General features: G+C 58.8%; 2 protein-coding genes across 7 annotated transcripts; one reads left to right on the forward strand and one right to left on the reverse strand.

Annotated features, from left to right (window-relative positions):
- Positions 1-17: 17 nt before the first annotated feature.
- On the reverse strand, positions 18-12,095 carry CHTF18 (chromosome transmission fidelity factor 18). Its single transcript, XM_074597201.1, has 22 exons — positions 11,978-12,095; positions 11,674-11,838; positions 11,388-11,514; positions 11,092-11,266; positions 10,869-10,958; positions 10,675-10,727; positions 10,328-10,469; positions 9,406-9,618; positions 8,569-8,666; positions 8,318-8,441; positions 8,032-8,165; positions 7,584-7,677; positions 7,406-7,504; positions 7,013-7,143; positions 6,101-6,263; positions 5,610-5,834; positions 5,353-5,502; positions 4,675-4,805; positions 2,669-2,813; positions 1,663-1,779; positions 911-968; positions 18-296 (listed from the first exon to the last, which is right to left on the reverse strand). The coding sequence occupies exons 1-22, from the start codon at positions 12,057-12,059 to the stop codon at positions 160-162; spliced, it is 2,853 nt and encodes a 950-aa protein (XP_074453302.1). The 5' UTR covers positions 12,060-12,095; the 3' UTR covers positions 18-159.
- An 80-nt stretch (positions 12,096-12,175) lies between these two features.
- RPUSD1 (RNA pseudouridine synthase domain containing 1) lies at positions 12,176-17,012 on the forward strand. 6 transcript variants are annotated; one of them, XM_074598484.1, is made up of 6 exons: positions 12,176-12,234; positions 12,914-13,105; positions 13,195-13,318; positions 13,463-13,565; positions 13,653-13,754; positions 14,054-17,007. In XM_074598484.1, the coding sequence occupies exons 2-6, from the start codon at positions 12,924-12,926 to the stop codon at positions 14,452-14,454; spliced, it is 912 nt and encodes a 303-aa protein (XP_074454585.1). In that variant the 5' UTR covers positions 12,176-12,234; positions 12,914-12,923; the 3' UTR covers positions 14,455-17,007. The 6 variants fall into 6 exon arrangements, with proteins under 6 accessions (XP_074454585.1, XP_074454589.1, XP_074454584.1 ...); XM_074598488.1 differs by having other exon boundaries at positions 12,182-12,234; positions 12,966-13,105; XM_074598483.1 differs by having other exon boundaries at positions 12,206-12,295.
- Positions 17,013-17,688: the final 676 nt, after the last annotated feature.

Genomic DNA, 17,688 nt, shown 5'->3' on the forward strand with positions numbered 1-17,688 from the left:
ATTTTATTTTTTTTTAACAAAACAAGTGGGTATTAAAAAAAATAACCAAAACCAACCAGGATCATGCACACACTCCATCCACGGGTAAGAGAGTCAGTCAAGTCAGCTTATCCCTTTCAGTTCCACCTACGTAATTTCCTGGGCTTCGTCTCTGCCCTGCTAGAGCAGGTCCTTGATGTAGATATTCCTCCTGACGGCGTTGGAAAACCCTTCGTTAAACCGGAACCAGACGTCGCTCTTCCCCACAGCCTTTCCCATCTGGCTCTCGATCGACTCTTCCTTGGAGACCTGAGGGGCTGCGGGGGGGGCAGATCCATCTCAAAAACTTGCTGAAATTCTTCACCTTAAAGTTAGAACCCGCGCCCAGGCTGCACGGGGGCCGGGGAGCTGCCAGGGGGGGCCGTTTGGATGGGGAGAGCTGATGCTCCCACATCCCAGATCCTGCAAACACTGGAGGTTCCCACAGCAGTGCTGTGCTCCGAGCTCGGTGTATTTGCTGGCCCTTTGGACGCTGCCAGAAGCCACCGACCAGCCTGCAGACACCCCCCCTGCCTGCTGCATTGGGGGCAGTGCGCTCGATATCCCTTCCCCACCCCGTGGATGTCCCCCGACGACGCGCGGGGCTTAGGGACAGAGCCCTTCTTTGGGCACCTACATGGGCTCCAGGCACTGAAAATGTAGGGACTCCCTGGCAGCAGTCGCGGCCACCCCATCCCTCTGTCACCCACCCAGGGCTGAGGCCACCACAGCCACCCCATGCCTATGTCACCCACCTGTGGCCGGGGCCACTTGTAGTCGCCCTGTCCCTTTGCCACCCACCCAGGGCTGGGGCCACTGCAGCCACCCTGTCCCTCCGCCACCTGCCCCCTGCCACAGCCGCTCGCTGCCATCCCCTCCCTCTGCCACCTACCTGGGGCTGTGGCCACCCGCTGTCGCCGAAGCGGCCGCCCGAAGAAGTCGGTCTCAGGCTGCGAAAAGCAAAAAGCAGGAGGTGAGTGGGGCTCTGCCAGCGCCTGCATTTACGGCCCCGGCCCCCTTCAAGCAGTCAGCGCAGGAGGGAGCCGCCGAGCGGGAGCCGGATGCAAATCCTGCAGAAAGGGCCAGCGGCCTCGGGAAGATGCAAACAGCATTCAAAATCGGGTGGGAAAGACAAACTTTAAGGCTTATCGTGCTAAAAAAAGCAGGGTTTTATGGACAGTCAAGGTCTCAAAGCTGAGCCCGTGGAGAGGGGTGGTGGCAGGGGACCTCCTCTTGCTCCTCTTGGCTGCTACTGGGATGCCCGGGGTGGAACCACCCTGGCTCACCCACTGATGTCCCCACAGCCCCCCCAACCTGTGTGTGTGCCTCCCCACCCCACGAGCAGCTCTCCCTCCGACCTCCCAGCTTCCACTAAGCCAAAATTCGGCTATTTGAGCCCAAACATCCACATCTCTTTCCTTCCCCACCCCTGAAGGCTTTGCGGGGCGCGTCCGTAATTGCCACCCAGGTCTAACTCATCCCCATGCTACAAACCCAGCGAGGCATTTACGGGACGCGTGGTGCCGAACTAGCCTATTAAAAGAAACTGTACTAAAAATAAATAAATACCAATGGAGACAGGCAGTCTCCAGCAGCCAAGGTACACGCTGGTAGGAAATTAGGTAGAAATTGCAGGCCCCTCACCTTGTCCTCCACCGCCGCTCGCCGGACGATGTGCTCCAGGCGCTGCTGGTGGTTGAGGGGCACGGCCGGCCCCACGTCCGCTCGCTCCCCAGCCTCACCAAGGCCGTTCCCAGGCTCCTGCGGGGAGAAGAGCCCTGAGTGAGGGCCTGGAGGTTTGAGCAGCCCCCTCTATTTGCTGCCAGGTTTGATTACAATATCCAAACGACCTGGTATGTACTTTTCCGTCCTTTCCTGTCCTGCAGCAGCACATGGGATTAGCCCTGGCAGCACTTCGGGCACATCGTGTTTACAGTCCCTTTTTCCCTGGGACTTCACGGTTGGCACCGTGTAAACAAGAAGCCTTCAGAGATGTTTTTGCAGCATCTCTTTGCCTCATGCATCCCCCAAGAAAGCCCTTCTGCTGCAAGAAGGAGCGCTCTGGGATCAATTATCCCCGTGGCACCAGGGCAGCGCCAGCACCAGCTACACCTGAACCATTTCTCAGTCTTTTCTGCCCGTTTCCACCTTCTCCTCCTTTCTGTCAACTGCTCCACAGAGATTTCGTCAGTGGGCAGAGTAACTTTGCTCCTCCTGGGGGCTTTGGGACCTTTGGGAGGATCAAAGTGAAGCAGGGAGGGAACATGCAGGCAAGAGGGCAGGCAAGAGGGCAGGTCAGCTCCCCCATGGACACGCACAAATCGCAGCCAGCACATCTCATCACAACCCTCATTAAAGAGTTGAAGGGTTTAAAGCTTTAACTCACAGCGAGCATTTCTTTCCAGAATTCCTGCAAAAAGATGAGCCCTTCAGGCTCGTCGCCCCAGCGCGGATGTGCTGCCCGAAGGCAGATGCGCAGGCAGCCGGCTGCGGCTCAGGGGGGTTAATCCTGGATTTCCATTTGCAGAGCAAAAGCCACCGGCTGCTTTGGGAACACCAGGTCCCCACACCAGCCCTAAAGACTTTATCCCCATTGACAGAACCACCCCCCCTCTCCCCGAAACCACAGGACACCGCGAGCCCTCCCTACCTCGCCCAGGTTTCGCGCCTGCAGCAAAGCCTCCGTCCTCCTCATCTTCTCCAGCTCGATCTCCCTGGCGATGAGCTGCTTGGCCTGGTAGGTCAGCTGCCTGCGAGCCGGCAGGTCCGGGAACCGGCAGACGTCTTCCACGTTCCTGCATCGCCGAGCAGGGGAGAAGAGAAAATACACCCATACTGAAAATAAATCAACACTGAAAATAAAAAAGCGTTACGCAAACTGTAGCCTGATTCAGGCACAGGGAGATCCACCAGATTCCCAACCCCGTCCCCTCCAGCTTCTCGGTATGATCCTGGCCATGGTGCCTCAGTTTCCCCATCGCTGCCCTCTCTGAGTTCTGCGTGGGCAGCACTAGAAGATGCCCAGCAAGCGGCGCCGGCTGTGCGGAGCCAGGTTGCTGCAGGGCATCCCAGCTGAATGGGAACTCAGGAGGGATTATGTGCTGTTTAATCTTGGTTTTAATGCAAGGAGAGGAAACTGCAGGCGGGTCTGTGCCCAACAGATTGCCCTGGAAAAGCCACAGTCACATCACAGCTCGGGCACGAGCAGCACCACGGCCCTTCGCGTGAGCCTCGAGGTGCCTGCGGGAGCCGTTTAATTGAGATACGGCCATGAACAGTAATTTTGGCTAATCAGAGCAGTTTCGTTCTTAACGAGGTTGGTGCACCAGATCTGGAGTCAGGCCTGTTCCAGTCCAGCGAAAGCCCAGGCGCAGCCCCAGCACCGAGGAGCCAGCGGGGCCAGTTCCTCCGCCAGCTGTAAATATGTCACGCTTTACTCACATTCAATATTATTCCCCTTAAAGTAAAGGCAGCAAAGTCCTCTGTCAGATGGCTTTGCAGTCATTTAGAAATTAACGGTCAAACGTATGATTTAAAAAGTTTTAAAGAGAAAGCACAAGTTTTGCTGTCGACAGCAGCTTTGTTTGCCACAGAGATACTGGGATGCAACTGAGAGGTGGCACCGGGACATGACACCCCCATGGTCCCCGCCATCACTGAGCATGGCCAGGAAACAGGCTCAGAGTTCGCAAAAACAGAGGAGCAAAGCAACTGCTTGCGCCATGTGGTTCCCAATGTCCCATGCTTTCCCCGTGGCCACGTTTCAGCGGCACAGCACGGCGTGGGGAGGGCAGGGGAGGATGGCTCCCTACTGCCCCTGCAGCTCCCGCGGGCCTTTCCAAGGGGAAAAAAAAAAAATAAATAATAAAGCGCTTCACTGTAATTAGATACAGCTGCTTGATTTAACAGCGGCTAATTTTTGTAATTAACTTTGCACCAGGAAGACATTAGCGTTGCTCCTAGCTGTGGTCGGGTCTGTATTACTTCACTGAAGCCTCGGGAGCGTTTACGGCTCTGTATATACTTAGAGCACAGCGAGACTCAAGTCTAGCAACAGCCGGCTCTTAATATACAAATTAACCGCGGCTACAGTGACCTCCTGTGTGCAACGTGCCCGGCTGGACCTGCTCTCCCCTGCTGCCACAAGGCTCCAGCAGCTTCGCTCCCTCCTCTCTTGGCTCTGGTAACAGCTAAAGGCAGCTGCTTCCTTTCCTTTAATCCCATTAAAGCAAAGCCACCCCCGCTTTGGGCTCCTGGGCTCCTTCTTTAAAAAAAAAAAAAACAAAACAGAAGGTAAAAAAGCAGATAATCCCTGCAGAGCCATCATCGGAGAAAGTGGTCTCCCTGAAGCCATCCTGGCACCGGGCAGCTTGCACCAACCCAGCCGCCACCATCAGAGAGTCATAGCATCACAGAATGGTTCGGGTTGGAAGGGACCTTAAAGATCATCTAGTTCCAACCCCCCTGCCCTGGGCAGGGACACCTCCCCCTAGACCAGGTTGCTCCAAGCCCCGTCCAGCCTGGTCTTGAGAGGGTTGCAGCCTCTGGCTGCAAGAAACCTACTCAACGCCACGATGCCTTCAGGCTCAAACTCCTTCCTGAGCTCTCTGCTGTTATTTCGGACCCCTACGCCTTCTCCCCACCCTCGGGACTTACGGGTCAAGCTTGTAGACGTACTGGCCCTCGGGCAGGCGCTCCTGGTGGTAGGTGAGGTTGTAGGCCAGCATGGTGCTGATGAGGTCTGCCAGCTGCTGCTTCTCCTTCAGGCTGTAGAGCTGGGTGTTCACCTGGGGAGGAGAGCGGAGCCCAGCAAGGGGAGGGCATCACTAATCCACAATAAATTCTAAACATAAAAATAACCTGAAGCACAGGGTTTGTCTCTATATGAGAAAGGACAGTTAATACCCCTGCGGTTCAGACCAAGTTTAGTTTCCTGTTAGGAACACACAAACTTCACAGAGCACAGTCCCCTCCAATGGCCCGAAGGGTAAATGCACCCAACATAACCCATGTGCAGGTGAACCAGCCGCTGAAAGGGGACTGCAACAGCCCCCCAAGCCCCTGCTCAGGCCAAGCCCACCCCCTGGTGCAGTGGTCCAGGAGGTGCAGGACACCCCCGCACACACCCAAAAGTCAGCTACCTCAGAGCCTTGTCCCCAGCTTCCCTCCGGCTTTTGCATCAGCTGCAACATCAAACCCACTCCGAATTTGGGACAGAGGTCCAGGATAGCTCAGCCTGGGTGATGCAGCACAGGGGACGTGTGCCATCCCTCACAGGGGGTTTGCAGAGGGGACACGTCACCCAGGCAGGATAGAGGGCCAGTGGGCACTCACCGGTCGGAGTTTCGGGGCAATGATGTCCAGCAGCAGACAGAGCACCTCCAAGATGAGAGACTGCTGCCCGGCGCGGCTGCGGGCGCTGGGCGTTATCCCCGACACCATGGACACAACGACATTCTGCATGTGGTTCAGCTTGGCCAGGGCCTGAGTGGAGAGGGCAGGGACGGCTCAGCCACGGCGGCAACCGCAGACGTCCCCACGGGTGACAGAGCTGGAGCCACGCTGCTGTGGTGCCCTCCCCAGGTACTTGCCTCGTGCTGGCTGCTGGGATAAGCGAGCCGGGGGATGCTGGTGGCCGCAAAGAGCAAGTGGAAAGCCACGGGCAGGAAGGGCAGGTACCACATCAGCTGGAAGCTCTGCCCATGCAGGACAGCCCGGCTCAGCAGGTCCGAGAAGCCCAGCCACTCCAGGGCCAAGCACACCGAGCTGAAACTGGAGTCCCGCAGCTTCATGTTCAGGAAATTTTCGTACAGACCCTGGAATTGGATGCAGGATTAGAGATGGCTCGAGGCCGGGGAGACGGTCCCGTCAGAGCACACGACTGGGATTCTGAGCATCCCACTGAGCCCAGCTCCAGCACAACACCCCAACGCTCCAACCAAAACGAGCACAATCCTACTGCAGGGACGGATTTCCCAAGACACCCCCCTTCAGCCACGACCCCCCAGATCAGAAGCCCCCCTTCCTCCAGAGAGCACAGCAGAGGAAGGAGCCCGGCTCTAGCCCCACCGAGCTGCTCTACCTGGGCAAGCTTCTCCTGTTCCCCCGAGGAGACGGCAAGGTGCAGGATGTGGTGGAAGCGGTGGGAGGACGCGTTGAAGCCAGCTGTCCCCCTGAGGTGTGACAGGTCCTCATCGCCCGCCAGGAGCTGGGCTGGCAAAGCGGGGTCCATTCCTATCCTGTGCCTGGGGGGAACGCAAAGGAAAGAGCTCAGGGTGCCCTGGCGCTGAACAGACCACCAAGGAGTACTTGGACCCTTGCAAACTGGACTGAAGGCAATACTGATGCCAACTTATTGGGCACTAAAGAGAGCGGCCAAAGAGCATCTGGACACACAAATCTGCTGATGAAGCCAGGTCTGCTGCAGGGCAGACCAGCTCTCCAGGACCTTTCAGGTTTTTCCACTGCAGGTCACAGAATCATAGGATTGTTTTGGTTGGAAGAGACCTCTAAGATCATCAAGTCTGACCGTTAACCTAACACTGCCAACTCGACACTAAACCATGTCCCTCAGCACTACAGCTACATGTCATTTAAATACCTCCACGGATGGCAACTCAACTGCTTCCCTGGGCAGCCTGTTCCAATGCTTGACAACCCTCTCGGTGAAATTTTTTTTCCTAATACCCAATCTAAACATCTGCTGGTGCAACTTGAGGCCATTGTCCTATCGCTTGTTACTTGGGAGAAGAGACCAACCCCCACCTCTCTACAACCCTCTTCCAGGCAGTTGTAGAGAGCGAGGTCTCCCCTCAGCCTCCTTTTCTCCAGGCTGAACAACTCCAGCTCCCTCAGCCGCTCCTCGTAAGACTTGTGCTCCAGACCTCTCACCAGTTTTGCTGCCCTTCTCTGAACACACGGTCTTGCAGGCAGGGCAGGGGGTGCCACAAGCGGGTCCCATGCAGGCAGAACCTAACAAATCCCCCCCTTTTACCTTTGGACCTTTGGGAGCTGGAAAATCTCTTGCCAGATGGAGAAAAGCCCCTTGTTTTGGTCCTTCAAGCCAATCTTCATCGTCTGCACCATCTGCACGCTCAGCTCCTTCTGGCCTCGGCCATGCAAGAACTGCAACACAAGCGAGGGCTGGGGGGGACGGGCACCGCGGGGAGGGAGGGGATGCCCGCGACAGCCAGCTGGAAAGCCAGAGACAGAGGCACCTCTCGCTCTCCCTTGTGTTGTCCATTAAAAATAACACAGGGAACAGGCTGGACATTTTAGGGATCTGCCTGGGACAGTTTTTTTCCCTCCATCCCCATCCGAGCCCAGCTCAAGTCAAGAGGCGCAGCAAGCCCCTGTCCCCCAGAGACCCCCGCAGTGACACCAGTACCTGCAGGGTGTTTATGCAGGAGCGGATGTCGTTCTCCGTCTTCTCGCACAGCGCCAGCAGCGCGCCCGTGTCCGCCCGCATGCCCTGCCGCAGCGCGATCTGCAGGAGAGGGGGGTCAGCAGGGAGGGCCCGTCGGCTGGCGGGGGGGGGATGAGAGGAGCCCTCGGCCCCGCCGCACCTCGCAGAGCCGCTGGGCCAGTCGGGACGGCGCCGTCTGAGGGAAGTTCAGCAGGAACGATTGCTGCCGCAGCGGCCGGAGGGCAGGGACGTACCTGGCAAAGGGAAGCACAGGGGTCTCTGAGCGACCCTAGCAGAGGAAGAAATCCAGCCATTAATGCTCCGCTCAAAGAGAGACGGGTTATTCAGCAGCCACCTGTACACCACTGCAGGCCTGGGCACGCACAAACACAAATGTACTCTCACACCTAGCCACAATCACCCCAGCAGGTACAAAACCGGGGGGTGTTCAGGAAAGCTGAGCATGTTGCAGTTTTACTTTTCATAATTCACTTCTAAGCCATGGGTCTGATGGCAAATCTTTGACTGGAGGTGACAGCAGTCGCCTCCTCGCTTGGGACAGGGGTCTCGGCTCTCCATCCCTCCCCGGACACGCAGGCGATACTAACTGGTCGTTGCAGATGCAGATGATGGGCCTGAGCAGCAGTCCGCCCTCACGCCGCCTCCTCCGGCCCATGCCGGCCGCTGCCTCGCCCTCCGCATCCTTACGGTGGATGATGTTTAGCAGCACGTTGATAGATGCCTTGGGAAAAAAAAAATAATAAAAATCAAGCACTGAAGGGATAAATTCTTGCTGTTCAGAGGCAAGAAACCGCTCCTGAAATGGATGCGCTGCCAAGAGGGCAATAATTAAGCAGTTAATGCAAAAGGTGGCCAGATCCAGGCTGGGCTTACTGCGGGCGCGCCGTCTATCTCATCGATGATCAGGCAGTTGGGCTTCTCGTTGGCACCCAGCACGGACTTCATCTGAGTGGCAGCTTCGATGCGGGTTTTGAAAACCTCGGGGCTGCGGTCATCACTGCAAGACGAGTCGGTGCCAGGCTGCTGTGGCACAGCATCTCCTCTGGCACGCCACCACCTCCACACGCCACCACCTCTGGCTGCTTCTGGGGCAGGGCAGGGCTGGGCAGCCGGCGCAGACTCACCTGGCGTTCATCTCGACGGCATTGTACCCCGCGTGCCTGGCGATCACGTGGGCCAGCGTGGTCTTTCCCAAGCCGGGTGGGCCACAGAGCAGGGCTACCTGCGGCAGAGAGGTAACGTCAGCCCGGCAGGCAGCGAGGCAGGGCTTCCTCCAGCACCGGCTAAGGCCGCCACGCAAGGGGATGAGGCTCTGCGTCCTGCCAAGCGGTCTTGGGAGCTGCTGCACTGGTTTGTAGGCACATGGGAAGAAGGGAAAGTCACTGGAGAAAGGAATAGAAACTCTCAGAAGTGACAAAGTCATCCTGGCAGCATCTCTCATGCATACGTTTAAGCTTGCAGGGCAACAGATAGAAAAGGCTGAACAAAATCCCTCCCAGAATTACACTCCTGAGAAGCAATGCTGTTAGGTTTTGTTTCTCCTTTTTTATATCTTCTCACTGGACAGGTTGAAGCTGGTTAGTTGGCCTTGTTATGTTATCTCTGCTCTCTTTACCATTTGAGCATCATCGCTCTTTGCTGGATGCAGAAATTCTTGCTCAATGGCATGTCACGTCTGCCCCTAACAAAAAAAAGTCAAGACCAACCTCTGCTAAAAACGGTGCGACTTTCCTCAACCAGCCCGTTTAATTTGGCTGCAGAAGGTCTGTTCCTCTCCCCTTATTATCACATTACCCAAGCCAAAACAGAAGGAGAAATGATAAAACCCCACATTCTCTAAAGAGAATCAAGGAATCCAATTTTTCCTGGATCTGTACTGGAAGAGCCTGCTCCTCACTGTGGTGGTGGGATGAGGGGGATTGGAGAGAAGACCCACCACAGTGGCCTCCTGTCCTGCTCACCTTGTATTTGGGTCTCTTGTGCTGGTCCAGCTCAGCCTCCAGAATCTCCTCTGTGAGCTGCATCTTCGTTTTCCACTTATTCTGCTGTTCCTTGGGCTGGTTGAATGGAGGATGAGTCTCGGCGCTGGGCTTGGCCTTCTTCACAACCTTCTCCTTCCCAAACACCACAGTGTCCCAGAGCTTGAGCCACTTCAGAAGGCAGCGGTTTGTGTACTGCATGTGGGGCAAGAAAGCAAGGAAACCCCATCAAACCTTGGAAGGATCCGGCCAAGGAGAGAGGTAGCCCTCTCCTTCATGGCTTAAAAACCACCGTGGCAGCAGAGGAAGGAACCGAGCCCGGGGAGGCAACGCAGAGAGCTGTCTGCCCAGACAGACCTCGAGCGTGCAGCACATCAGCCCCCGCCATGGAAGAGGCTGCCCAGGTTTCCACCTGGCATCTCCCCACGACAGCATGGGAATGCTGCTTCCCTTCCTAACTCAGCCACCATCCATCCCGCAGCACAACCGAGGACAAGTCACATTGGCCCCATCCCTGCTGTCCCTCATCTGTCTCGGCTCAACGCAGCGCTTCTCAGCCTCTTCCATAATTTCCAATTCCCTACAAAACTTCCAATATTCCAAAATAGGCAACAATTCCTGGCTAAAGTTCACCTGATAGTTTTTGTCTTATTTTGGTCATCTTTCACGGTCTTTCTTGTTGGAAGGTCCACAGCCTACAGCTGAGAAACCCCCACCCTGAGCCCTCAGCAGCAGGACTGCCCCTGGGCAGGGCTGGCACGGACACAGCCCACCAGCCGGTGCTTCCGAAAGCCCCATAATCAAAGACAGCACCATAAAACCTTGATCCCACAGCATTAAGGAAGAGTTATGGAAGCGGCAAACCCACCTGAACCCCAAGCCCCCACTTATCCTAGCACCTCACATCATCACTGAGCAGCTCCATGTAGCGCCGGGGAGTGAACTTGTCCACCCAGAGGCAATGCGACGCAGAATCCTCCTCGTCTGCCGGCTCCGCTTCCCCGCTGGGCTCCGGGCTCTCGGTGCTGGTGTCGCTCTCGAGGCAACTGCAAGAAAGAACTAACTTGCCCTAAACCACCCAGGGATTCAGGGCAGGGCTGGGAATTACATCCGGACTTGCCAAGCTGGGGATGCTGAGGGCATAAGAGGCTCCTCTGCTCACAAGTCCCAAAACCCGGACCCCACCAAAGCATCCTGGGAGCCGCATCTGACAACGCGGCAGGGATAGGACGGGATTTCAACTCATCTCACCTGTTTATTATCTCTGTCAGCTGCTGTGACGCCTCCAGAACACGTCTCCGACGCTTGAGCACAAAGAGGGCAAGAGGGGGGTCAGAGACACCCCACTAACCCAGAGCTGGGGGGGAACAGGGATTCGGGAGCCAACGTTGTGGCTATCCAGGGGTGACAGGGGAAGACATGAAGGTCGGTACAAGACGTGATACCTCTTCATCTACTTGTTCCTTCAGGTAGGAGAAAGGCACCCCCAGCAAGTGGAGTGGCCTGCGTGCATTCCAGCCCAGGGAATCTGGGAGCTGTGAGGAGCAGAGGACACACACCAAGTTTGTACCGATGCTCAGCACAAACATTTCATGCTTCTTCAAAGGTTGTCTCCTGAACTAGATGGAAGTCAACAGAGAAGCAAGAAGACTTCAGATCCCTCCTTACCTCCACCCCTGTCCTGGAGGGATCATCCCTCACGACCATGAAGACCCTGGTGCCCTCGGTGGATGTCACATTGATGTAGTCCTCCAGGATGGGTGGCCGCTTGAGGACCCGCTTCTTCTCAGAGGGCGGCGTGGTCTGCAGCGGCACCATGCCGCTCATCTCCAGGTGGTCCAAGCTGGAGAACACCAGGCTCCTTTAGCAGGGGCGAGGGAAAGAGCCCCTGAAACCCAACCTTCAGTGGGGTTCGAGGGCTCTCTCCCTCACCCCTGCTAGAAGTGGGGTTCAAGATGGACAACCTGGCAGTCTGCGGAGCAGAAGGTGCCTCTGGGCCAGCATCCCAGAGGCCATCAGGAGCCAACTCATCATCTGCACCAAAGTTGAGCTTCTTAACAGCTTCCAGGCGCTGTCGCTTCGGCTTCGGGGCTGCGTGAGACACCATGGCAGGAGGATGAAGGGGAGAACCATCGCTGATCAGCACCTGGCTGCTCCTCCAGCAGCACCCCGCACCGCCCGGGGTGGAAGAGGGGTCAGCAGCACCCGGGGACCCACCGGGGCTGCAGACTCGGCCTGGGCCAAACCTACTGTGGGCTGCGGGCGGTGACGGGGACGTGAGTGGGACGGAGCCCCGGTCCCTCTTCCTGGGGTTGGTGTCCCCGGGGGGGTCCCCGGCGGGGTCGGGCTCCTCCGGCGGCTGCCTGCTCCTCCGGAACTGGGAGATTTTGGGGCCAGCGGGTGAGAATGGGTCATCTGCAAGAGGCGTTGCACGAAGGCGCCGGTCACCGGAGGGGACCCACGGGTGGGACGCTGCCCAGCGCAAAGCCCGGTCCCGCCCCCTCGCTCCACCGCCGCCCCCCGCTCCCGGACACGGCACCCCAGCAGCTCCCACCTCCCAGCTGGGCCAGCACCTCCAGCTCGGCCGCGAACCGCTCGTAGAAGCCATCCTCGGGATCCTCCTCGGGATCCGCCATGACCCGCACCGCTCCCGCCCGCGCCGCGCTTCCGGCCGCCGCGCCGCCGCTGATTGGACGCGGGACGCCGGACGGCGGCGGCGACGGCGCTGATTGGACGCGACGCGCAGCTGGACGCGGCGGCGGCGGCGCTGATTGGACGCGACGCGCGGCGCGGGCCCGGTGCCGCCGGTTGGTACGTTGTAGCCATTCGCCCGCCCCGCCCGGCCCGGCCCGGCCCGGGGACGGCGCTGCAGGTCGGCCCAGGACCGGGGGAGGCGGGACGGGGGTCGGGGTTGGGTCGGTGCCGTCCCCTCCTCCGTACGGGTCCCCTCCGCCGTGCGTGTCTCCTACGGGGCGCCACGGCGTGCGGTCCCGGCCGGAGCCACCGCGATCGCGACCCGGCCCTGGTTGGCAGCGGGAAGGGCGGCGGGACCGGGGCTGGGGGGCAAGTGGGAGCAGGGGAGGCCGAGCCCCGCCGGCGGGCTGGATCGGCTCATCACCGTGCGGCTGCCGGGCCTCCACGCGTGACATCGGGACGGGGATGGGGCCTCCACGGGTGACACCGGGACAACGGGCGGGCTTCAGGACCCGTACGGTGTGACACTGGCACGGCTGTGACTGTAGCGCACCGGTACCGCTGCGGGACTGCACAGTGTGACACCGGTATCGGTGTGGCCCAGGGACCCGTGCGGTGACACTGGTCCGACTCCAGTGCAGGTGGGGGTACCCCAGCCCCGGGCCCCGCTCCCTGCCCGCTCTCGCTGGGTCCCTTCGCTCCCCGGGGTGCTGCGCCCGTCCCTGGGGGTGCCCAGGCTGCAGCTGGGGACTCTTCCCACCCCGCTCACCCCGATCCCCCCTCACGCTCCCCGCAGAGCGCTGGCCATGGAGCCGGGCACCATCGACAACCTGTCCATCCTGTACCAGAGCTCCGACTTCATCGTGGTCAACAAGCACTGGGACATCCGCATCGACAGCAGGATGTGGTACGAGACGCTCACCCTGCAGAGCCAGCTCAAGCACCGCTTCCCCGAGCTGGCCGACCCCGACACCTACTACGGCTTCAGGTGAGCGGCCGGGGACCGAACCGAGCTCTGCCCTGCCTCCGAGCTGGCCTCGGCCGGGGGTGCTCCTCCATCTCCCATCTCCTCCCCAGGTTCTGCCACCAGCTTGACTTCTCCACCAGCGGGGCCCTGTGCGTCGCACTCAACAAAGCAGCGGCGGGAAGCGCCTACAAGTGTTTTAAAGACCGGCTGGTGACCAAAGCTTATCTCGCCCTGGTAAGCCCACCCCACCAGGTCCTGCTTCTGGACGTAGCTTCAGGTTTTGCTAAATTGCAGCTTGGCCTCTGCTTCTTGCTGTCCCGGTGGTGGTGAGGAGCGAGTGCCAGGGCTCGGTTTGCAAACCGGTTTTGTGCCCTGCAGGTCAGGGGCCACGTCAGCCAGAGCCGAATGACGATCCACTACGCCATAGGGAAGAACACCACTGAGGGCATGACCCACATGATGTGCATTGACGGGACGGAGGGTGAGCGGCTCTCGCGCCCTGCCTGTGCTGCCCGGACCAGCCGGGCCATGCTGGGGGGAGCTGACCCCCCTCCGGATCTCATTGCAGGCTGTGAAAATCCCAAACCTTGCCAGTCGGAGCTGATCGTGCTCGAACACGGGTCCTACAGCGGAGACCCCGTAACGAAAGTGCTGCTGCAGCCGCTGACAGGTGGGAGCTCGGGGGCACACGGGCAGGGGGGCTGCGGAGGCTGGACAGACAGAGGAGCAGAGGTGCCGCAGCGGGACCTGCACTTGTGCAGCCCTGGGCCTTGGTTGCAGCATGGTGATGTAGTGAAAAACAAAGCCTAGGAACAGCTGAGCAGAGCTAAGAGCCACACTCAGCTCACGGAGGACTCAGGTTCTCAGAGTGGGGGGACAAATGCCCTTTGGTGCATTGTCACGTCGCACCACTGTGCTTTCAAGGGATAAGCCGTGTCCCTGATTCCTCGACTCCCGCTCTCCCCCTAGGGCGGACTCATCAGCTCCGGGTTCACTGCAGCGCCATCGGCCACCCCATCGTGGGGGACTTCACCTACAGCCACAAGAAAGACAGCAGTCCCTACAGGATGATGCTCCACGCCTACTACCTGCGCATCCCCACCAGCAAGGAGCTCATCGAGGTCTGTGCGCCCGACCCCTTTGTCACCGCAATGGACAGCAACTGGGTGCCCCACCACGTCACTCACCGGCTGGATGAGACCATCCAAGAGCTGAAGGACAAGATGATGCAGAAGGGGGAAGAGGAGGAGAGCCAGGAAGCTGTGCTCGGTGGCGGAGGAGAGGAGACACAGCACGAAGCCAAGAGCCCGGAGACGGAGGAGCAGCGAGCCCGGTGTGAGCAGTGGTTGGCCGAATGGGCTTTGGAGTGAGCACAAAGCACGTCTCTGCATTTCCAGCCCAATGCTCCATTTTCGTCCCAGTGGGTCCCCGCCGGAGCCCAGCGCTGACTCCACATCTGCACTTTCTGTATGCCGTGGCTTCCCTCACTTCTGGGGCTAGGATTAGACAGATTTTAGCACCGATTAGGGAGTAGGATGGGTTTATTTTTTAACGTACACATCATCCATCTGGCCACTGGACGCCCCTTTCCTAATTCTGGGCCTCAGCATCAGAGTCAGTGTGTCACGTACCAGCCTAGAGCAACCCCAAAGCTTTACGTCCCTGTCCCAGGGCTCAGGCACAGCCGGGGCGGCACCAGTGCTGCCTTTGCCATGAGCACGATGGACGTATCTGCAAACCCGCAGCGCTAGAATGCTAAAACACAGCCCAGCAAAGGGAGAAAACACGCCGGGTGTAGCTGCTGTGGGAGGTGGGAGATGAGGAGGCTGAAGTGCAGCCTGGGGGGCACTGACAGCCCCCCTAGTCCCGGGGTGGCCCCGGCTGTTTTGCCCATGGAGCTGGGCTGTGCGATGGGCGCAGGAAAGGTCCCTGCCTGCTGTGGAGGACGTGCTGCCTGCCCGTCCCTGCCCTCGCGCTTTCTTCCCCACCTCAGCTCACGTGTGGTTGTGTTTAAAGGTTTGTTGAAGGCGACTGAGTTGATACGAATGGATTTTAAACTTTTTTAAAAATTTCTATAAGAAGAATCCAGTCTTTTAGCGGTTCTGAAATACGGGTGGTCTCGGAAACGCGTGTATTTTTAGTACTTCTGTGGTCAGAATAGCCATCAGGTCAAAGCTTTTTAAATAGATCTTATTATTCCTTCTACTAGCATTGCCTTTTCTTAGCGCCCACTTTTATCCTGGATGTGGACGTAACCCCTGCTGAGACAGGTCAGAAGACACAAGGCCCTTTCTGCTTGTGGAGGACAAGGAGGAACCAGTTTTTGTCCCGTCGCGTGGCTCCTCGCTAGCAGGTTTCAGCGAGGGTGTCCGCACCGGAGGGTGCCACGGGCAGGTCCTTCGGGTGGGCAGTTTGGGAGAGCTCTGGATCAGCGAGAGCAGCCGAGGAGATGGCTGAAGCTGAAAGAAAGGCTGAGGACTGGTGCGAAGAGTGGGAAGGGGCTCGTCTCCTGCGCTGGCACTCAGCTTTGCAAGATGCTGAGAGGAGTTTCTCTGGAAATGCCCTTGCTTTGCCAGCTGGCGACGTGATGCCTCGCTCTCTCCTTCCCACCCGGCTTGTCCTCTGCAGCCCGTAGATAACACTTAGAAAATGAAGAGAGCGGGGCGGTGGCGTGGGCTGGGGAGGGACAGAGGTGGCTGGAGCCCCTCGCATACAGACGCTGATCACTGGGGTCCTCCGCACCGAGCTGCCACATCAGCCCATGCCCAGAGCTATCGCTATCGTCACCCCACAAGCCCTGCCCCATTTAAAATGCACCTGACAGTGGTTTAAGTAACTCATGTTCCTACTGTGAGGGGAACTAGAATGGCACAGCCCTCTCCTGCTGGGTGAACGCACCGCGCGGGTCACCGCAACCGCGAGGGGTACTGCATCACCCGTCCCTTGCGTCCCTGGGGGCTGGTGGGTCCAAGCTCACTGTGCTGCGGCGCGTGGCTGGGGACAAGGTGGCTGTCACCTTGCTTTCGTGGCTTGGCACAAAGTCCTGCCATCCACTGCAGGGTGGGGACGTGCTCAAGGCTCTGCAGGCACCAACCCTTGGCGCTAAGCAGGGACCGCAGGCTCATGAGCTGGTGGCAGAGAGCTCAGGGGGGTTTGGATGAGCAGAAGATCCGTCTCCTTCCTCCCAGGCCCTGTCCCTGCTTGTCCCACGTCCCAGGAGTGGCCGGGGAGGGGAGAGGCAGCCACAGGCGGGTCCTGAAGCTGTAAATTAATGCCATGAACTTGTTTGCCAAAGAATGAACGTGGGTGACGTGCACAGGAGATCCTGAAAAGTTATGGGTGAGACTTGCAGCATCAGAGACGGGGCGCAGCCTTCCCTTCCCACGGCCCCCGCTGCGGGAACAGTCCCTGCTGCGTGATGGGGACACGTGTCCTGCACCCGCACGTCCGGAACAAGGCCACGGGGCTGGCGGTCACTGGGGGTGGTACGTGGGGACATGCCAGTGCTAACGCACAAGGGGATGGTGAGGAACCATCGCAGCTGGGGGGCTGGTGCCCAGCACTCACCCACCGTCTGCGTCGAGGAGCCCCTGCACCTCCCGTCAGCCTGCGTGTATTGCGCTTTTACCCGACCCTGCAGCAACCAGAGATAAATATGCATTTTCCTTACCCGGCAGAGAGGTGTTTTCCAGGCACCCTTCCCTGGCTCCTCGCCCGCGCTGTGTCCGGTCCTGCTCCCTCCTCTCTGCCATCGCTGCCGCGGGGCCATTTGCTGTGTCGTGTGTGAATCCACTCCTGCGTTCGGACCGGGGGGGTGTGATGGTGGGGTGGGGGTGTATGTCTTGTGACGTGCTGTACGGCTTGCAATAACCCTTACTTCTTGTTGCACATGACCGTAGTAAACCATTACCTGTACACGCTGCAGTTCACCCTCTGGTCTCTCAATCCGCGCCGCTCGGGATGGCACATTCTGCATCGTGGCCGGTGCGGTGCCGGTGCCGGGGGTTTCCAGGAATGAGCCCGGACCGGCACAGCGGGACCAGCCCCAGGGCTCTGACCCGGCCAACCTGTTGTGTGAACACCGGTGCTCATCCTCGCCCTGCTGAAACCCCCCCAGCCGAAACCTCTGGGATTATCTACCCGAAAGCCGTCCTGGATTTAGTAACTCTTGACACAGATGACCAAGGGTGCCCGGGGTGGCTGGGGCACATGCCACTGCCCCGGCCCTGCCCGCCGCTCGCTCTGGCCAACACCAGCGGCTGGGATCATCCCGAACCAAATAGCAGAGGCGGAAGAAAAACTCCTAATTTCGAAACACTGCAGCTCTCCCTGGCAGGGAAACGGGGGAGCAGCCCCGGGGCTGCCGGTGTTTAGGGGGTGCAGAGGGAAAGCTGCGGCCGTGCATGAGTTTTGTATAATTTGTACATCAACGGTCATACCTTGGGTTGGAGCAGCTGGAAAAGTGAGTGAAAACCCCAAGGAATCATTTGCAGCCTTCAGGCTGCGAGATTTTTAAGGTTGTAAACCCGACAAGGAAGGAGAAGCAGCTGGCAAGGAGGAGGGGGATGCGGCCGGAGCTTCCCTGCCTGCGGCGGTGCCCACCA

This window comes from Larus michahellis, chromosome 8, assembly GCF_964199755.1.
Source record: "Larus michahellis chromosome 8, bLarMic1.1, whole genome shotgun sequence".
In the NCBI taxonomy this organism is placed as follows: domain Eukaryota; kingdom Metazoa; phylum Chordata; class Aves; order Charadriiformes; family Laridae; genus Larus; species Larus michahellis.